Below are 22,469 nucleotides of genomic sequence, written 5' to 3' on the forward strand. Positions count from 1 at the left end.
TTAATTAGATTTGTATCCTCAGTATTAGTTATATTCTACAAGGTACTCTTAATTAGCCACTTTTAACCTGTTTAATTAGTTTTTTTTAATCCTCAGTATTAGTTATATTCTACAAGGTACTCTTAATTAGCCACTTTTAACGTGTTTAATTAGTTTTGTATCCTCAGTGTTAGTTATAACTCTACAAGGTACGCTTAATTCGCCACTTTTAACCTGTTTAATTAGTTTTTTTTAATCCTCAGTATTAGTTATACTCTAAAAGGTACTCTTAATTAAAATAATACCCCCAAATTAATTGAACGTAGACGGTTTCTTTGGGTTGTATTATGCAGACATAGTCCTCAACTGCTGCTGGATCGCTAAATGGTTAACTCTAAAGATGTGGTTATTAGTATAAACACTTTGTGAGTAACAAACAGAATAACAATGAATTGTGTTTTATGAGATATCTTGGTTTTACTCGTGCCTCGTACCTACACACCTAATACAGCGATTCATAATAAATAATACTTAGTATAGTTAATGTTAACATATAGCATATTATTTATATAATTTTATTTATTTACTTCATTATTTATTTATTTAAATCATCTATTTATCTATTCAACTGTTATAAATGTATTTGCTTTATTTGATATCATCTTTCAAATATCTATTCTAATTGTTCACCAAACACAATTTTGAAATGTGACCCGTATACGACATAGATTTTTATGGCGGATGTCATCGAGGAAGCAGATAGGCTTACTCTTCTGAAACACCTGGTCGCTTTTTTATATTTAATGGTCTCGATACAAATCTACATTGTGATGGGTTTTGTCCTCGTTTTATTAAACTTAACATTACGGTTTCGTGCGTATGTCGATATTCTCTGTTTGCTTCAGGAACAAACATTTTTGTTCTGCCAACATTCGTTACTTATACTAGTATTTTTCTAAATATCAAATGTAAATCTGCTGAAAAATTCGATACAGTAGTTGGGAATTATCATAGCGTATATATTTTAAACGGTATACTCTCTTAATGCTAGACGTTGGTTAATACTAAACTTGAACAGTGTTATTTCAAAACCTTTGCCACCCATACTTCAAATATAATCACTTGTGATGAAATAGTTAAAGAAATGTATTGTTGATTAACAGTTTATCTAAACATTGAAAGATAGACGTAAATGTCGTGTGTAAGGAGGGGAGATTATATGTCATGATTGACATTATGTATGCTTATCCGTTACAGTGACGTCATTCTCAGTCAATTGTTAGTTCTAAACCATGTCTATCGTATCGCCAGTAAGAATCATATCCGAAAAGTCCCGAAAGGACATATGATGTCTTTAAATACAAGTCTAAGTTGCTGTTCAAAAGAGACGATTATCATCAATGCATTGAAACTCTGGAAACTTTGAGAGCTGGCATGAATGGTATCAGAGTTATTCAGTACAATACGTTGTTTCGCACCTCCTTACAACATTTACGTCTTTTAATTTACAGATACACTGCTTATCAATAAATATATTTCATTATGTAATATATATATACGCTATACGTAATTTTTATAAGGTTTTTCAGAAGTCTGCATTTGAATTTTTTTTCCAAAGTGTCGAAATAAAAATCAAAAGTGTACTAATAAAAGTGATGTCTGTTGGTCACTGCATCCGTGTCCTACAGAAATGTTATTAATGTTGAATAATGGAGTTGTTTGTGTGATATACTTTCGAAAAATGTACTGTAAATTTATTATACCAGTTGTCTAAGACTTGCTAATATATAAAATGAAATTTCGATACAAAATAAGGGTGGGCTTGGAAAAAATCTACGACCGTTTTCAATTTCGGTATTTAACAAGAGGAATCCAACGGCTACATCAAATACCACAGGCTGCTTGTAAAGGACAAACTATGTTAGATCTAAAAAGATATAATAACATTCTCTATCAACCATTCTAGATGTAGCTTTTATGTTGTGTTATGTAAATGATTGAAAATGGTGAACTACAATGTACTGGTTGTAGCATGGATGCTATATTTATATATACTGTACAAGAGTATCTTATCTCCGTCAGACACAAATAACCTCAACATACATATCTTATGAATAAAGCCTCCGGAGAGTAGCCTTTTAAAGAGAATACATCTGAGGTGCTGCTTTCGATTTTTTCACGTAAAATACTCAAAGATGACTTACAATCGCTACCTGTCTGTCAGAGCGCTTCATAAAAGTGGCGATAATTGTGTAATTCTGAACCTACAGATACGGTGCTAGTAAGTTTTTACATAACCAAACAAAGTCTTAGAATTACAAACAAAAGTAGAATTATCGGACACATATTCTCTCTTTTATACATGACGCCTTTTTATTTTTCGACTATGAATTGGAACGCGTTAGAAAAAAATGGAAGTCACACTTTTAATTAATTCCGTTTTACAACATCAATAAAACAGTTGATTGGATATAATAAAACATGACTACAAAACCTTATGTCGACAACATACAACATGCTGACTGATACGTTAATGACCCCTTGTCAGAGACGCCGTACCGTCGTGCATCGAGCGCGTTATTAGGCGAAAAAAGGATGATGCATGCGGGTTACTAGATAATAGTGGTGCCCGTTTCTCACATTGATGGAATTGTAGCAAAAGCTAGCTTAGTTGTTTGAAACTGTCAGTAAAGCAGAAAAAAAATTTGGAAAAAAATGAGAATACCTACCCAATATCCCACACCTCAGCATATCGATTAGAAATATTCACCCTTTCATTAACATAAATAATCAGACATATAGTATTGACTATTGATCCATCAGCTAATTAAACGCAAAACAAAGTATTAAAACGTTTTCAGTGTATCAGCAGCCCAAACGTTGCTTCTACCCACCCAAACTGAACGCGACAAATATATGGAGATTTTTTTATATACAAACAATATATAACATATATCAACCTATATTAGCTATTTTAGTTACATTGCGTGTAAACTATTTTAGTTATATTAGTATAAAGCTTTTTTTAGTGATATTGTGTATAAAACTATTTTAGTTATATTAGTATATAGCTATTTTTTGGGATTTTGTGTATAAAACTATTTTAGTTATATTAGTATATAGCTTTTTTTTAGTGATATTGTGTATAAAACTATTTTAGTTATATTGTGTATCAAGCTATTTCAGTTATATTGTGTATCAAGCTATTTCAGTTATATTGTGTATCAAGCTATTTTAGTTATATTGTGTATCAAGCTATTTAAGTTATATTGTGTATCAAGCTATTTTATTCATATTGTGTATCAAGCCATTTTAATTACATTGTGTGCAAAATGTGGAAAAAAATCAGAATGATTTAACGGATTACAAACCTTGTCTACATGGTTGGAAGCATTTTCTTCCTGCCGGTAAAAAGAGAGTAATGTATGTGTGACGTCTTAACGTATTTATCAGTCACCAAAACGTCAAATAAAAACATCATGTTCTGACACAAAGACATTTCACGATACATGTATACCAAGTTACAAAAATAAAAACAGACTTATAACTCAGTTATTTTTATTTCACAAAACTCATTGCACTTGAATGAAAATACATTGTGTATAGAAAAAACGGATTAATGTTTGAAATCAAATGGACAGTGATTTATCGTACATATTTACAAAGCTTTGTCCTCCACTGCCAAAACCACACGTGGTTTGGTCAAGGTCAATTCTGGGTTTGGATGGTAACCGTATGGTCTGTTACACGTTCTGTGACCTTGTCCATAAATGTCACGTAACATGATTTACTAAACTAAAACGCTTCCTTTGTATAAAGCAAAACAATGAACGAAATTACATACCCGAGCATAGTATTTACACGTATTGCACTGGGCATTTAATTCCAACAATGCTAGTATAGCATTGTAATATTGAACAACAAACTAAACATCTAGTCATATCGACTCGAAAGTTTAATTCCGAATTTGATTTGATTATTAGACTTTACATATTTCCTAGTCAATTACCCAAGGTAATCAATGTTCGACACGATTTTATGTGCAGTATCTCATACGTTATTTGTATAGTGTTGATAGGGACACCCAACCGTGAATCCAGGTAGATAAATAATTATATATACATTATGAGACAACACAAACATATTGGCTATTCATTGTGCGACAACACAAATGTTTTATATAACAATCATGAAGTAACTTTTGACATAGCAAAAATATTTGGCTATGTATTTTGGGACGTATCATGCATGTATTGGTATGAAATGTTGGTCTTAATAAACTTGGTGGCTATGTATCGTATAGTGGTGTTTCAAAAACGCATTTGCTACAAGGGGGACAATCACAAATATTGGATAGGCTGGATTGAATTATATAGATGTTGTATCGATGTAACGTAATCCAGTGACTTTAAGTGTTGTGAGGGAGGTGTATCTATAATTACAATGTAACGCAATCCAGTGGGTTAAGTGTTGTGAGGGAGGTGTATCCATTACTACGATGCAACGTAATCCAGTGACTTTAAGTGTTGTGAGGGAGGTGTATCTATAATTACAATGTAACGCAATCCAGTGGGTTAAGTGTTGTGAAGGAGGTGTATCCATTACTACGATGCAACGTAATCCAGTGACTTTAAGTGTTGTGAGGGAGGTGTATCCATTACTACGATGTAACATAATCCGGTGACTTTAAGTGTTGTGAGGGAGGTGTATCTATAATTACAATGTAACGCAATCCAGTGGGTTAAGTGTTGTGAAGGAGGTGTATCCATTACTACGATGCAACGTAATCCAGTGACTTTAAGTGTTGTGAGGGAGGTGTATCCATTACTACGATGTAACATAATCCAGTGACTTTAAGTGTTGTGAGGGAGGTGTATCCATTACTACGATGCAACGTAATCCAGTGACTTTAAGTGTTGTGAGGGAGGTGTATCCATTAATACGATGTAACATAATCCAGTGACTTTAAGTGTTGTGAGGGAGGTGTATCCATTAATACGATGTAACATAATCCAGTGCGTTAAGTGTTGTGAGGGAGGTGTATCCATTACTACGATGCAACGTAATCCAGTGACTTTAAGTGTTGTGAGGGAGGTGTATCCATTAATACGATGTAACATAATCCAGTGACTTTAAGTGTTGTGAGGGAGGTGTATCCATTATTACGACGTGCCGTAATCCAGTGACTAAGTGTTGTGAGGGAGGTGTATCCATTATTACGACGTGCCGTTGGACCGTTAGATAATATGTAGAGATAATGCTTTGTAGCAGATTCTTCCTTCTGAATGTTGTTAGTAAAACATCCTAGGACATCTTCAGTTATATATGTTTGGCACGGTTCTGTTAAGGTAGGTTGGCAGATGAAATTGTACATGTATGCGCCATGCTCTATGTTTTGATAAAGGTATTTCTCTCTCTCAGTGACGTACGTTCATAACTCTAAAGGAAAAAACACACCTTCTCTCGTTGTTTGAGAGATGTTACGCTTGTCGTGTCATGTTGTATCTTTAGTTTGACTCTAGTGTCAGATCAATCTAATTAAAATTAGACTTGTAATTTCCGTTCCTCTACGATACACTGCAATACAAGATCTAACGATGCCCCGTAGGAGTTCATCTCAGCATGACCTTTGAGCTCAGCCAATCAGCGCGTCGCCTACGAAATTTTCGGTGTGATTTCATTCTTCGGAAGTATAAATACTTACGTAATGTTCCCGATGGTCGATAGCAACGGTAAACAACATGGCTTCACCCACTCCACCTCACCGAGAACACTTCAACAGATTTATATTTTTACAAACGGGTGCTGCCTGTGAGATTTTTCATTAATCATACGAAACAGAGAGAGACACAGTGAAGACAGCAGCGTCGTGTAAAACTAGTTTCGTAGGGAATAACGTGTACGGTAACGGTTTTCGAAATCCAGTTGGCAACACAGTCCGTCCTGTCAACTAAGACAATATATAAGCCTTATCGTTTTCTGTTCTTCTTTCAATGTAACGCCCAGAGAATTAGCAACTTTTTTTTTATTATCGTAGCCATTTGAGTAGTCTACCAAAGTTTGTGAAATTTTGCGTATTTCAAATCAAGCGCTAATTTGAGTCTTCAATACTAAGGAGACGCAACCGAAGGTTCGTATAAGGCTGTCTGTCATTGGTTGACTGATGACGTCATTGAACAATTATCATTGGCTTATATTTAAAGCTCAAAGGTCATGCTGAGATGACCTCCTACGGGGTGTTGTTATATCTTGTATTGCAGTGTATCGTAGAGGAACGGAATTACAAGTCTAATTTTAATTAGATTGGTGTCAGATTGATATAAATAATTGCCACAAGGCCGTGGTTCCGTTCGTACGGTTTTGGTATCTTTAGTTTGACTCTAGAGTCAGATTGACATTAATAATTGTCACAAGGCCGTGGTTCCGTTCGTACGGTTTTGGTATCTTTAGTTTGACTCTAGAGTCAGATTGACATTAATAATTGTCACCAGGCCGTGGTTCCGTTCGTACGGTTTTGGTATCTTTAGTTTGACTCTAGAGTCAGATTGACATTAATAATTGTCACAAGGCCGTGGTTCCGTTCGTACGGTTTTGGTATCTTTAGTTGGCCTCCAGAGTCAGATTGACATTAATAATTGTCACCAGGCCGTGGTTCCGTTCGTATGGTTTTGGTATCTTTAGTTTGACTCTAGAGTCAGATTGACATTAATAATTGTCACAAGGCCGTGGTTCCGTTCGTACGGTTTTGGTATCTTTAGTTTGACTCTAGAGTCAGATTGACATTAATAATTGTCACCAGGCCGTGGTTCCGTTCGTACGGTTTTGGTATCTTTAGTTGGCCTCCAGAGTCAGCGTGTATATCTCGATGCGGCCGTGGTTCCACGCATACAGCTTCTCGTCCAATGGGTTGTAGTCCAGCATGTAGTTCTGGGCATAGTTAGTACTGATGGAATTTTTAAATGGAAGTACGCCCTCCGCCAAAACACGCTTGCCACCATTGTTTGTGTTATATATATACTTGATGAACGTGGGAACTTTCTTGTACGAATCCACACAATACAGGACACCACAGATCATGAATGCGTTGCCTACGTCCACCTTGGTAATATCCGTTGTCCAGGACTGGGTGATGACGAAATTTAGGTCATCAAGTTTACTAATAACAATATGACCTCCAGATGTCTCTGTCGCGTAGATTACCCATAATCCCAGTTCATCAACGGCGAAATCGACATCCGTGAATATGCCCGACTCGTATGGGTACGTGTTATGGGACCCAGCTCCACCGGGGAGAGGTAGCTCGCCAACCCAGCGTCCCTCCATTAAATTAAACTTGACGATTTTATTCGTCATTACCTTGTGACAGTACAGGCAGTTTTTGAAAACCACGTGACCAGTACCTTCGCAGAAGAACGGAAGCGTGTGCTTCTTCGTTGCTGTGTCGAAAGTGAAAGACTGATGAGAGTCAAACTCAGCTATTTCATTGAGGTCACTATATCCGTAGGTAACCCATATCTGTCCACCGGGGATAGGATCTTTCATAAACGTTCCCTGAGCGATACCGACGGGCAACTCCTCACCTCCAGGAATAATGGCCGCAAGGTGTCTTGGACAAAAATCTGCAACATAATAAACGAAATGATGAAGTTTCTTTGGACATTAACATAACCTTAGAAGTTTTACTAAGCTGCAATGATGAAGTGCCGAAGCTAGGGTACATTATACCAGTAGGTGTCTCTAGGCGGTCGATGATGTACGTCAAATGTCAAAAGTCATTTACCCAGTACATCGCAAACTTGTCACTCGCAGTACTCCTTTCGTATTGATTTACACGTTATGCCTATCAAAAGTAATGAATATTTTGACACTAGATATAGGAGGAAAATTGTGTTTGTGTCAGTGCTTCTATAAAATTTAGGTCCGTATATTCCGACCGGAATTTGTTTTAAGAAAGGTTACAGTGAGGTGTTGGTGCTCAGAATAAGTTTCCTTAGACCTGGGTATTATAAACTGAATTGTTTAATCCGCGCCCAGAATGTACGTTTCTTTTCAACATTTTCATACCATCAGACGAACAGAAACACGTATACCTGCTGGATGTATCGTGATGAAGGCTTTGATATTTTGACACTAAATCATTAAGTTACAGTACTTGGTGATTACCCTACTATCAACATGTGCAAAATAGAAAAGATGGAGAGGATGAAATAAACTTAAATTGCTCTATATTATTCTCATGAATAGGGAAAAGATGCAAATCTAGATATTTAAAACCGTATCGAAAAAAGTTATGATAACATTAAAGAAACGGAATGGAAGGAATTTTTCCATGAAAATGATTCAAGTAGTGCATGAAGCGTACTGTTTCTCTAACTATCTGAATGCAAAAGCAAATATTCACGTACCATCTTAGAAATACCCCATAAATGAAGAAAATTCGTAAGGAAAACAAAACAACTTGTAACGACAAGACGGGTTTATAATAAAAAAACACAGAAGTCTAACAGTAAAATCGAGGAGTCAGAGACAAAGTAACAAAGCTAAACAGAAACACGACGAGAAAGTTGAACACGATCTAGTACAATATTATAGAATAAGTCTTTTACTCAAGGATTGTACCCGAGGATTGGAAGAAAGCCGATAATTATATAAGTTACGAAAATAAGTACAAGGGTCAAGTTGGGGGTTACAAGCCCGCCAGTCTAGCATCAATTGTATACAAAATATTTAGGTCATTTATTAGAAATTCAACCATGAAAAAATGTGTTCCACATCGCTGCAGCGTCTGAAATGATAGATAATTGGACTGAAATCATAGACAACGGTGCAGCAGTAGATTGAGTGTATATGTCCTGCCAGAAAGCCTTCGACACAGTTTCCCACACGCGTATTCTAAATAAACTGAGGGCCTACCAGATCAATGATGAAATTATATCATGGACTTTTTGTCTCTTAGAAAAAGATAGATCACTATGTGTTGTGATAGGTGGAGAGGTAGCAGAGTGGAGTCTTGTTTTATCTTGTGTGACCCATGGATCGGTTTTAGAATCTATACTCTTTGTAATTTGTATTGATGATTACACAGACAATATCCGATCATATTCAATGCCTTTTGCTAATGATACTTAAAATATTTTTAACCCGACGAACAAGTGGAATTTCAAAGCGACCTAGACCAACTGATTGTATGGAGTGACACTTGGCTACTGAGGTTTTATCTAAATAATTATAGGCATTGCCATACAGGAAAACAAACATGAATAGGGGAAGAATTAATTATATAGTTTGAACGGTAAGACAAATTATATCGGAGTTATTACGTACGAAGACCTTTCATCCGAAAAATCATATATATAAAAAAAAAAAAAAATAGGAAAGGAAATTAAGTGTGCAAATTTTGCCTCCGACACGACCAGAGGCTCTTTCCTTGGACAAGAAGTCTTTGTTTGCGTCTCGTTCGTGTACATGTGGGCTACGACTGTTGAGTCTGGAGTCCTATAACCAGACTTCTTAAGAAAATGGAGGGTAGTACAGAAAACAATTAAACAGTTCCCGGTTTCGCTGATCTCAACTATCAGGAAGACTACAACATCTGAGGTGTCGTCATTCTCCTATATAAGATTAGAAGAGACATGAATGATTTGGCCAAAGAGATGAACACAATCCTTTGTATTTCATACTGTACGCTCGTAACAATGGGATGATATGGCATCGCGACATAGCGGTAGGGGACACTCGAAGATGTTTATCCCAACAACCGAGAACTTCACTGAGAAAATAACACTTTTCCGAAAGAGCAGAAAGTACATGGAGGAGACACAAAAGACGAAATGAGGAACAGTCCCAAGTAAGACGTTCGGAAATATGATTTGAATTAGGAAATGGAGAATGAAAATAGAAATTCAAAATGATTTATGTCACTGTATTGTCACCCACCTTAGGCACAAAAGGAAATCCCCAATTCCGTTAGGGGTTTACCATTAGTCCCCTCTGGCACACATACCGATATGGGTATATCTCTAATGTTCTTACGTGTATAATCTTATGGGTATATGACAACAGTGACAACTGTGTACATGTATGAATCCATATTTACATGCATGTATGTTTGTGAGTATAAGTAAGTGTATATGTATCAAAATACGTGTGCTCGTGCGATTACGCAAACATTTTATGTGTAAATACGGATGTAGGTATAAACAGACAAAAAGTATAACAAATAATCACTATCAGTGTTTAATCAAATCATTTCCTTAGTAATCACCACATGTAATGAACTTCATGTCATGTGCGAGTTGAAATATTTTATACAGAGAATATGACGATCGGCCTTTACCTTGTCGACATAGGTAACTCAATGTATGAGTACACTGATGCATGCCGGTATATGATAACGTATGTTTGTTGGAAGTTGGAGTTAATTTAAGATAAGATTAATGATTTCAGACAATTTGATACACGTACAAACTTGATATCAAAAATGTAATCTACATTAGTCACATCAGACAGGTAGTCGCTATACAGAGGGTCGCTATATAGTAAAATTTCACGGGGAATCTTAAATCGTTATAGACAAGCGGTCGTTATATACAGGCGGTCGTTATATACAGGCGGTCGTTAGAGCAGGTTTGACTGTAGTTTATTTTTTCAACAATTTTAACAAGTATCTCAATTATAATCGCCTTAAGACGCAGTGTGTATACGTACTATATGAACTATTTATCGTCACAGCAAGCATTGCACAACATAAAATCCAAAGTACCCGGATGTCAAAACACAAACTTAACTAATGGTGTTTTTATGACCTGTAAATATACGTCAATACCACGAGTGGCCTACTACGACTGTACAGGAATTGCGACATGTCTTGAGTAATCATTATACACATTGATAAACAAGATAAGTGTAGCCACATTGCTTGTACTTGAGCGAATTGAAAAAGTTAATTCGGTATGGAAAAAGTTCTGGCAAAAATCCAATATCATTTTCTGTTTTGACAAATGAATTATGTAACAGTGTGTGGTACAGTATCTGTTAAGCTGCTGCCGGGAAATGAGCACAAACTGCGCAATACAAGTGTACATTCTCTTCCGTCTTTCGTGTAAGTGCATAATATTGACATTACCAAATATTATGTAGATAATCATCGTTCTTATATTGTTTTTTTTCATGAGGACGGCAGTGGTGTTAGGTTTTCACACATTTCCTATCGCGGTGAAGAGTTTAAGTCTAAAAGCACTTTAGGCTCCGGTAGTGTTCAGAAAGATTGCATTGCTTCCGCGAACAAACATGGAACTTGGCCAACATGTTAATATATCGTTTTATTTATATATTCAACATTCTGAAGCTGAAAGCTAAGTTCTTTAATTTATTTGTAAACATGAAATAACAAGAGTCTCGGGATCGAGTGATGAATAAATGGATCTATTTCATTCTTTTGACGTCATTATTCACGAAAGAAAATATTTTGAATCTTTTTCCAGAACTGATAGGATTTCAGGGGATAGATTAAATGCGATAGAAATCTGCTAAAGTGCACCACTTGAACTTAGACAACAGTTTTTTTTATATCTGGAAATATATCCGTGTTTAGAGATAGAAAAGCGATGACTCGATCCCCCGTCCCTTAGGACACACGGCGTTCTATAGGTCATCCTTTATCTTCTACGAACTGATTTGTTATTTCAGCGTAGCTAACTGTTTTGTTTTAATTAAAAATACTACATTTTTGTATATCTTAATACAATTTTATAATATAACTCTGTTTCTAGTAATAAACAAAAATATCCTGCTTTTTGAAAATATAAATGAAATAGAGTCGAAATGAATTACTTTATATAAAGAGCTATGGTCACTGAATAGGGAACGGAAACAACGTTTATCACGTACTGAGTGAAATGGCGATAGAGATATAAGTAAGGATAGATATTTCGAGCGGAATGTGATGTTTACTATCCTGAATGCTGTTGTGTTATTCTAACCGCTCCCTGATCTGTGGCCGCTTACTCTCACTAATCTGATTAGTGTCCGTTTGTTTTACAACACAATCCATCAGGAGATTTAAGGAAGTTCATGTTTCGTCCTGAGGTGTGCAGACGTGGAGAGTGAAAATCGATTCTTTAAACGTCATCAAGAATATAAACATCACTTCTATGTCAAAATATTCCTCGAGAATTCCCTGGGTTAAGATTAACAAGGCGATATCATACTGCTTTTCTCGCCCATCAGTTAGTCCTACCCACAGGGAATACTCACAAGTGATGGAAGGCTTTCGTGCGGTTTTTCTTAAGTTGCAATTGTATCGAATTTGCAGCTTATTCTGACAGTAATGCAATTTGACGATGATGTATTGGATTTTGCAGTCTTGATGATAGGAAATTTCCTTCACGATTTTAACATTACATAACCCTCATAAGACTTAAACAGTTTGAAAATGGATTTAACAAAATATCCATACAACATGATATAAGACTGGCTGAGCGTATTGGTACTATTCCTCTTGTTATATATGCTCTGTATATGTTGTAAATATGAACTATTATTATATTACGTAATATGAAACACAGTAGACTTATTTTGTTAGTTTTGTGTTAAGTTACACTAGTTGTGTATCATATCACACTCTCTGTGTATTATGTAACACTGTGTATGGTGTCACACTGTATTGTGTCACACTGTGTTTTCTGTCACATTGTGTATTGTGTCACACTGTGTATTATGTCACACTGTGTATTATGTCACACTGTGTATTATGTCACACTGTGTATTGTGTAACTGTGTATTATGTCACACTGTGTATTATGTCACACTGTGTATTGTGTCACACTGTATATTGTGTCACACCGTGTAATGTGTCACACCGTGTATTGTGTCACACTGTGTATTGTGTCACACTGTGTATTGTGTCACACTGTGTATTGTGTCACACTGTGTATTGTGTCACACTGTGTTTTTTGTCACGCTGTGTATTGTGTCACACTGTGTATTGTGTCACACTGTATTGTGTCACACCGTGTATTGTGTCACACTGTGTTTTGTGTCACACTGTGTATTGTGTCACACTGTGTAATGTCACACTGTGTATTGTGTCACACTGTGTATTGTTTCACATTGTGTATTGTGTCACACTGTGTATTGTGTCACACTGTGTATTGTGTCACACTGTGTATTGTGTCACATTGTGTATTGTGTCACACTGTGTATTGTGTCACACTGTGTATTATGTCACACTGTGTATTGTGTCACACTGTGTATTGTGTCACAATGTGTATTGTGTCACACTGTATTGTGTCACACGGTGTATTACGTCACACTGTATTGTGTAACACTGTTTATTGTCACACTGTATATTGTGTCACACTGTGTATTGTGTCACACCGTGTATTGTGTCACACCGTGTATTGTGTCACACTGTGTATTGTGTCACATTGTGTACTGTGTCACACTGAGTATTTTGTCACACTGTGTATTGTGTCATACTGTCATGTGTCACACTGTGTTTTGTGTCACACACTGTATTGTGTCACACCGTGTATTGTGTCACACTGTGTATTATGTCACACTGTGTATTGTGTCACACTGTGTATTATGTCACACTGTGTATTATGTCACACTGTGTATTGTGTCACACTGTGTTTTGTGTCACACTGTGTATTGTGTCACACTTTATTGTGTAACACTGTGTATTGTGTCACACTGTGTATTGTGTCACACCGTGTATTGTGTGTAACTGTGTATTGTGTCACACCGTGTATTGTGTCACACTGTGTTTTGTGTCACACTGTGTATTGTGTCACACTGTGTATTGTGTCACACTGTGTTGTGTCACACTGTGTATTGTATCACACTGTGTATTGTATCACACTGTGTATTGTGTCACACTGTGTATGGTGTCACACTGTGTATTGTGTCACACTGTATTGTGTCACACTGTATAGTGTCACACTGTGTATTGTGTCGCACTGTGTATTGTGTCACACTGTGTATTGTGTCACATTGTATTGTGTCACACTGTGTATTGTGTCACACCGTGTATTGTGTCACACTGTGTATTATGTCACACTGTGTATTGTGTCACACTGTGTATTGTGTCACACTGTGTATTGTGTCACACTGTGTATTGTGCCACACTGTGTATTGTGTCACACTGTGTATTATGTCACACTGTGTATTATGTCACACTGTGTATTATGTCACACTGTGTATTGTGTAACTGTGTATTATGTCACACTGTGTATTATGTCACACTGTGTATTGTGTCACACTGTATATTGTGTCACACCGTGTATTGTGTCACACCGTGTATTGTGTAACTGTGTATTATGTCACACTGTGTATTATGTCACACTGTGTATTGTGTCACACTGTATATTGTGTCACACCGTGTATTGTGTCACATCATGTATTGTGTAACTGTGTATTATGTCACACTGTGTATTATGTCACACTGTGTATTATGTCACACTGTGTATTATGTCACACTGTGTATTATGTAATATTGTGTATTGTGTCACACTGTGTATTGTGTCACACTGTATTGAGTCACACTGTATTGTGTCACACTGTGTATTGTGTCACACTGTGTATTGTGTCACACTGTGTATTGAGTCACACTGTGTATTGTGTCACACCGTGTATTGTGTGTAACTGTGTATTGTGTCACACCGTGTATTGTGTCACACTGTGTTTTGTGTCACACTGTGTATTGTGTCACACTGTGTATTGTGTCACACTGTGTTGTGTCACACTGTGTATTGTATAACACTGTGTATTGTGTCACACTGTGTATGGTGTCACACTGTGTATTGTGTCACACTGTATTGTGTCACACTGTATAGTGTCACACTGTGTATTGTGTCGCACTGTGTATTGTGTCACACTGTGTATTGTGTCACATTGTAGTGTGTCACACTGTGTATTGTGTCACACCGTGTATTGTGTCACACTGTGTATTATGTCACACTGTGTATTGTGTCACACTGTGTATTGTGTCACACTGTGTATTGTGTCACACTGTGTATTGTGCCACACTGTGTATTGTGTCACACTGTATATTGTGCACACTGTGTATTGTGTCACACGGTGTATTGTGTCACACTGTGTATTATGTCACACTGTGTATTATGTCACACTGTGTATTATGTCACACTGTGTATTGTGTAACTGTGTATTATGTCACACTGTGTATTATGTCACACTGTGTATTGTGTCACACTGTATATTATGTCACACCGTGTATTGTGTCACACCGTGTATTGTGTCACACCGTGTATTATGTCACACTGTGTATTATGTCACACTGTGTATTGTGTCACACTGTATATTGTGTCACACCGTGTATTGTGTCACATCATGTATTGTGTAACTGTGTATTATGTCACACTGTGTATTATGTCACACTGTGTATTATGTCACACTGTGTATTATGTCACACTGTGTATTATGTAATATTGTGTATTGAGTCACACTGTGTATTGTGTCACACTGTGTATGATGTCACACTGTGTATTTTGTCACAGTGTGTTTTGTGTCACATTGTGTATTGTGTCACATTGTATTGTGTCACACTGTGTATTATGTAACACTGTGTATTGTGTCAGTATATTTGTGTGTTATTTCACCCTTCAATATTTTCGACTGTTATATCATGGAAAGTAAATGCAGATGTCTACTAATAAAATTCTTACATTATGCTTCAAGGTTGAAAAAAGTTTTCATGAGGTGTTTTCCTTAAAAAATATATTTTATGTCCATCAGCAATACAATATACTCACAGGGACTTACAAATAAGTTGAATGATCTCCCATTTCTAGATAGTATTATCCGAGCTTCCCCACACTGCAGTGTTTATTTGTCTTTCTTTATTAGAAATCCGTGGACTTTAATCAATATCATCTCTGTGACAGATGTCAACTGCTAAGAGAATGAACGTACAACAAAGTAAGCGTCGAGAGTTGTGGGTTCATGAAGACAGCGAGGAAGGTTTAGGGTCGATAACATTGACAATTTGTTTTTTACGTTATGCGGTATGACGTTCTACTCGTTGATAACATTGACAATTTGTTTTTTACGTTATGCGGTATGACGTTCTACTCGTTGATAACATTGACAATTTGTTTTTTACGTTATGCGGTATGACGTTCTACTCGTTGATAACATTGACAATTAGTTTTTTACGTTATGCGGTATGACGTTCTACTCGTTGATAACATTGACAATTTGTTTTTTACGTTATGCGGTATGACGTTCTACTCGTTGATAACATTGACAATTTGTTTTTTTATTTTATGCGGTATGACGTTCTACTCGTTGATAACATTGACAATTAGTTTTTTACGTTATGCGGTATGACGTTCTACTCGTTGATAACATTGACAATTTGTTTTTTTATTTTATGCGGTATGACGTTCTACTCGTTGATAACATTGACAATTTGTTTTTTACGTTATGCGGTATGACGTTCTACTCGTTGATAACATTGACAATTTGTTTTTTACGTTATGCGGTATGACGTTCTACTCGTTGATAATATTGACAATTTGTTTTTTTACGTTATGCGGTATGACGTTCTACTCGTTGATAACATTGACAATTTGTTTTTTACGTTATGCGGTATGACGTTCTACTCGTTGATAACATTGACAATGTGTTTTTTACGTTATGCGGTATGACGTTCTACTCGTTGATAACATTGACAATTTGTTTTTTTATTTTATGCGGTATGACGTTCTACTCGTTGATAACATTGACAATTAGTTTTTTACGTTATGCGGTATGACGTTCTACTCGTTGATAACATTGACAATTTGTTTTTTTATTTTATGCGGTATGACGTTCTACTCGTTGATAACATTGACAATTTGTTTTTTACGTTATGCGGTATGACGTTCTACTCGTTGATAACATTGACAATTTGTTTTTTACGTTATGCGGTATGACGTTCTACTCGTTGATAATATTGACAATTTGTTTTTTTACGTTATGTGGTATGACGTTCTACTCGTTGATAACATTGACAATTTGTTTTTTTATTTTATGCGGTATGACGTTCTACTCGTTGATAACATTGACAATTTGTTTTTTACGTTATGCGGTATGACGTTCTACTCGTTGATAACATTGACAATTTGTTTTTTACGTTATGCGGTATGACGTTCTACTCGTTGATAATATTGACAATTTGTTTTTTTTACGTTATGCGGTATGACGTTCTACTCGTTGATAACATTGACAATTTGTTTTTTACGTTATGCGGTATGACGTTCTACTCGTTGATAACATTGACAATTTGTTTTTTACGTTATGCGGTATGACGTTCTACTCGTTGATAACATTGACAATTTGTTTTTTACGTTATGCGGTATGACGTTCTACTCGTTGATAATATTGACAATTTGTTTTTTTACGTTATGCGGTATGACGTTCTACTCGTTGATAACATTGACAATTTGTTTTTTACGTTATGCGGTATGACGTTCTACTCGTTGATAACATTGACAATTTGTTTTTTACGTTATGCGGTATGACGTTCTACTCGTTGATAACATTGACAATTTGTTTTTTACGTTATGCGGTATGACGTTCTACTCGTTGATAACATTGACAATTTGTTTTTTACGTATGCGGTATGACGTTCTACTCGTTGATAACATTGACAATTTGTTTTTTACGTTATGCGGTATGACGTTCTACTCGTTGATAACATTGACAATTTGTTTTTTACGTTATGCGGTATGACGTTCTACTCGTTGATAACATTGACAATTTGTTTTTTACGTAATGCGGTATGACGTTCTACTCGTTGATAACATTGACAATTTGTTTTTTACGTTATGCGGTATGACGTTCTACTCGTTGATAACATTGACAATTTGTTTTTTACGTTATGCGGTATGACGTTCTACTCGTTGATAACATTGACAATTTGTTTTTTACGTTATGCGGTATGACGTTCTACTCGTTGATAACATTGACAATTTGTTTTTTACGTTATGCGGTATGACGTTCTACTCGTTGATAACATTGACAATTTGTTTTTTACGTAATGCGGTATGACGTTCTACTCGTTGATAACATTGACAATTTGTTTTTTACGTTATGCGGTATGACGTTCTACTCGTTGATAACATTGACAATTTGTTTTTTACGTTATGCGGTATGACGTTCTACTCGTTGATAACATTGACAATTTGTTTTTTACGTTATGCGGTATGACGTTCTACTCGTTGATAACATTGACAATTTGTTTTTTACGTTATGCGGTATGACGTTCTACTCGTTGATAACATTGACAATTTGTTTTTTACGTTATGCGGTATGACGTTCTACTCGTTGATAACATTGACAATTTGTTTTTTACGTTATGCGGTATGACGTTCTACTCGTTGATAACATTGACAATTTGTTTTTTACGTTATGCGGTATGACGTTCTACTCGTTGATAACATTGACAATTTGTTTTTTACGTAATGCGGTATGACGTTCTACTCGTTGATAACATTGACAATTTGTTTTTTACGTAATGCGGTATGACGTTCTACTCGTTGATAACATTGACAATTTGTTTTTTACGTTATGCGGTATGACGTTCTACTCGTTGATAACATTGACAATTTATTTTTTACGTTATGCGGTATGACGTTCTACTCGTTGATAACATTGACAATTTGTTTTTTTATTTTATGCGGTATGACGTTCTACTCGTTGATAACATTGACCATTTGTTTTTTACATTATGCGGTATGACGTTCTACTCGTTGATTGACAATTTGTTTTTTACGTTATGCGGTATGACGTTCTACTCGTTCGATGTTTTCTGCTAGTTACTGTGACACCATTCTAGCGTGTTCTTATTCCTGGACGTTTACCTGACGTGTGTTGTCGGTGAAGACGATTACTCTCCCGGAACACCTCATCTTATCTACTGTAACGTACATATTTTAGTGGGAATCTGTTCGTTTTCGTGGTGGAAACATTGCGCTAGATGATGATTGCACTAATAACATATTATAAATACTATATAATAAAGTACTATTTATTCAATGCTTTCATTAGTGAAAATATATAAAGCAATTGTATTCGTATATATGATATTCAATATCTGTCTATATCCATACTTTTTATCAAGCTTCTTAATAGTGACAACATAAAACTTCATTCCTGCACTGGCACCTCAATGTCGGAATACACCCATGATATATATTTTTGCTGAATTCGGCGGTGACGGAAAAAAACTGTAGCTGTATTTTTTCACGTGCATGAATTCAACGGAACTACTTTTAACGTTGTTAGATATGATCACCTGTATGTTTGGAATCAAGACATTTGTTATCGATGAATTTCCTCAAAATGTATAGCTCTCCTTTTATAGAATGGAACAATGAAAATCATGGTGGGTGTTTGGAGGAAGATTTTCTTTGTTTCTGTCCGTATATATACATTTGTATTTTCCACATATTTGTAAATTGCTAATACATGTTGTTGTCTAGCACAAACAATGAAAACTGAATCATTCATTGATAATAGATTTAATCGATAAATTCTAAATTCTTTGACTCGTTAAACATGTTTTGATACGTGCCAGCCCAGTATGGTGCCTCAAGCTATTATATATTGCTTTGTGGTTTCAGTAACCATACAGAACAAATTTATTAAAGGCCAAAAATATGTATCAGGTGACTGTGTCTCTATCATTGATTTTACCTGTGATGAAATTATAATTCTACTTCATGAAATGACAGAAAATATTTTAATTGCGAATGAAATTATCGGAGATACTTTCATGGCTTACCTTTTCTTTTGTCCGGTTTGGAGATGTTGGCCCTCTGAAGGGCCGTGTTTAAGAGAACAATTTCCTCCTGTAGTTGATCATTGACAGCCAGGCTGCCTCGAACAGACTTTTGTGTCGCCACGATCATTGAGTTCATTGTTGTAATCAACGCCTTCATTTCGGCGTTCTGAGCCAACATGGCCATGCTAAGAAATCTGTACTGGTTTGTCAAAGTGGCAGCAACGTTTTCTAGAGCAAGAGCGTTACCAGCCTGTAGATCTCGCAATCTAGAAAGGTCGTTTTGTACTTCGACGTCGCCATTTTTCAAATCTGTTGTAATATTATTTAAGACTCTCTGTCTGAATCCAAGTTTCTTCTTCATTCGTTTAAGAATTGTTGTCGAATCTTTAAGTTTAGAAGATGCTCGATTATTTACTCCAAAGCTTGATGATGTTTTGTTGGGTCGAAATAGCCCTCCGCCAGTTCGAGCGCCATTTTGAAACCACAGATTGTCGGATTTTCGGCCTGTCATTGAAATAACACCATTTTTGTCGTGTATTCGAACGGTAACGTTCCGGCCACATGAGACATTAATCAGGTTGTTTTTCACATTTAGTTCGTAGGTACAATCCTCATTGCTCATTTTAAAGCTTGGAAAGCTTCCGTCAGAAGCCTGATTCGGAGATGTAAGTAAGCTCAATGTGAACACAGTGATTAAAACCTGGTTCTCCATTGTAAGAAAATAGTCGTGGATACAAAAATTTCCAACACAATATTGAACTTACAGAACTACACCCCATCTACATCTACAAAAGGACGGGACTGACTTCCACGAACGAATCCATTGAGAATGGTTATGAGAGGCGTGAAGACGCAGAGAGCAATTATTGCTACAGCGTTTATAACCCTCTTAAGATATAAAGCAGGAATTAGAACGTCCATATCGCAGCTACTTGAGACAAGAGCTCGGCAATCGCTTGCTGCTTTACTCACACTACCTATCTCCTAGTGGTAACCGGTAGGGACGTTTAATTAGAGGGGTTCTGAAAGGATCCAAAACAATTTCCATCTCAGAGCTTGAATCCAAATGAAGCCAACGAAACTATACTGTGTTTTCTATGTAAATATTTCCCGGCGCCTTTTCACGTAACTTTCCATTTCTAACAGAGATCGCTGTGTGTTTGGTTGTAACATAATCCCATAGGACCGTCTGATACTGGCTTCCATCGTTCATTGTTTCAGTAAATTTCCCTGAGGCCTCAAGTTTTCTTGATTTGTAATTTAATCACATTCATCAAAACTTTATGTAATTTATTGATTACAGTGCCTGCACGCGATTTCACATCATATATTATTGACATATTTGCACGACGTTTGGCGGAACCCCACAAAATCGACCTACAGAGGACCGACTCTTATATTAGATTGGACCCTTTGTATCAGTCTAGTCATCATACAGAGAACATCGTGTACAAAGTGTGGTATTACTTATATACAAATTAACAAATATTTCAAAGCACTACTTTTAAAATAGTAAATTTTAATCAAACAAAATTATGAATGAATATACTGTTATTAATAATAGATACAAAACGTAAATGAAAAGACAGAGAGAATGAGAAGAAGCTTTTTATACAGTGACCCGCATCATCGGATACTTTAGTATGTGATTATGATACAGTGCCGTTGATGTGTACACAATTTGGAGACGAATCATGAAATAGAGATAAAACGTTTTAGTTACGGCATCAGTTATTGAGAATACGACTGCCTTAGCCACTGAAAGGTTAAACTTATATACGACAATCTAATGTGACATCCACTCTATATAATTTAAACACATAACACTTTTTATCTATTTGTTGTTTTCGTATTTAAAATTCCAATCTCCTATACTTCACTTTCATTCAACGAATTTCCATATCTTAACAGGCACTAAGTTACAACCCACGAATAACCAATTACACAAACACATTAAATACCACACAATAACAGACGAAGTTCCTTTGATATTTATTCTATGCTTGTTGTCTCCCTGAACAAGACTCAGACAAGAAAATAAGGGTTGTTTGCTGGATTGATCGCCCCAGGAACAGCCATTTCGAGGTGGGGTATCCTTGTAGTAGTTGATGACTACTTCAAGGAATAATATACATGATGTCTGTCGCATGCCATTCAGAGCAATAAGGGCTTAGTGTCTAATACTTAGTTCTATATTGGTTGATACTTCTAGGACCAGAAGGCTGACCTAGGAGGCGACTGAGGAAACTGGAAATAGGTGGAAATAATTGTCAAAATAAAGTACAGCTGTGGAATAGACGTGTTTCAACATTCGTGTGTGGAATGGAATATTTCATCAGTTGTATGTGTAATGGACGTGTTTCATCAGTGTTTGTGTATTGGACGTGTTTCAATAGTCGTGTGTGGAATGGAATGTTTCATCAGTTGTATGTGGGATGGACGTGTTTCATCAGTGTATGTGTATTGGACGTGTTTCAATAGTCGTGTGTGGAATGGAATGTTTCATCAGTCGTATGTGAAATGGACGTGTTTAATTAGTCGTATGTGTATTGGACGTGTTTCATCAGTCGTATGTGTATTGGACGTGTTTCATCAGTCGTATGTATATTGGACGTGTTTCAACAGTTTTATGTGTATTAGACGTGTTTCACCAGTCGTATGTGTATTGGACGTGTTTCAACAGTTTTATGTGTAATGGACG

The 22,469-nt window shown here is 36.1% G+C and overlaps 1 protein-coding gene across 1 annotated transcript; it reads right to left on the reverse strand.

Moving 5' to 3' along the window:
• Positions 1-3,520: 3,520 nt before the first annotated feature.
• LOC117333037 (noelin-2-like) lies at positions 3,521-20,879 on the reverse strand. The gene is made up of 2 exons (XM_033892153.1): positions 19,769-20,879; positions 3,521-7,598 (listed from the first exon to the last, which is right to left on the reverse strand). Exons 1-2 carry the CDS (start codon positions 20,478-20,480, stop codon positions 6,811-6,813), a joined length of 1,500 nt encoding a protein of 499 aa, XP_033748044.1. The 5' UTR covers positions 20,481-20,879; the 3' UTR covers positions 3,521-6,810.
• Positions 20,880-22,469: the final 1,590 nt, after the last annotated feature.

Source organism: Pecten maximus, chromosome 8 (assembly GCF_902652985.1).
Source record: "Pecten maximus chromosome 8, xPecMax1.1, whole genome shotgun sequence".
NCBI lineage: Eukaryota > Metazoa > Mollusca > Bivalvia > Pectinida > Pectinidae > Pecten > Pecten maximus.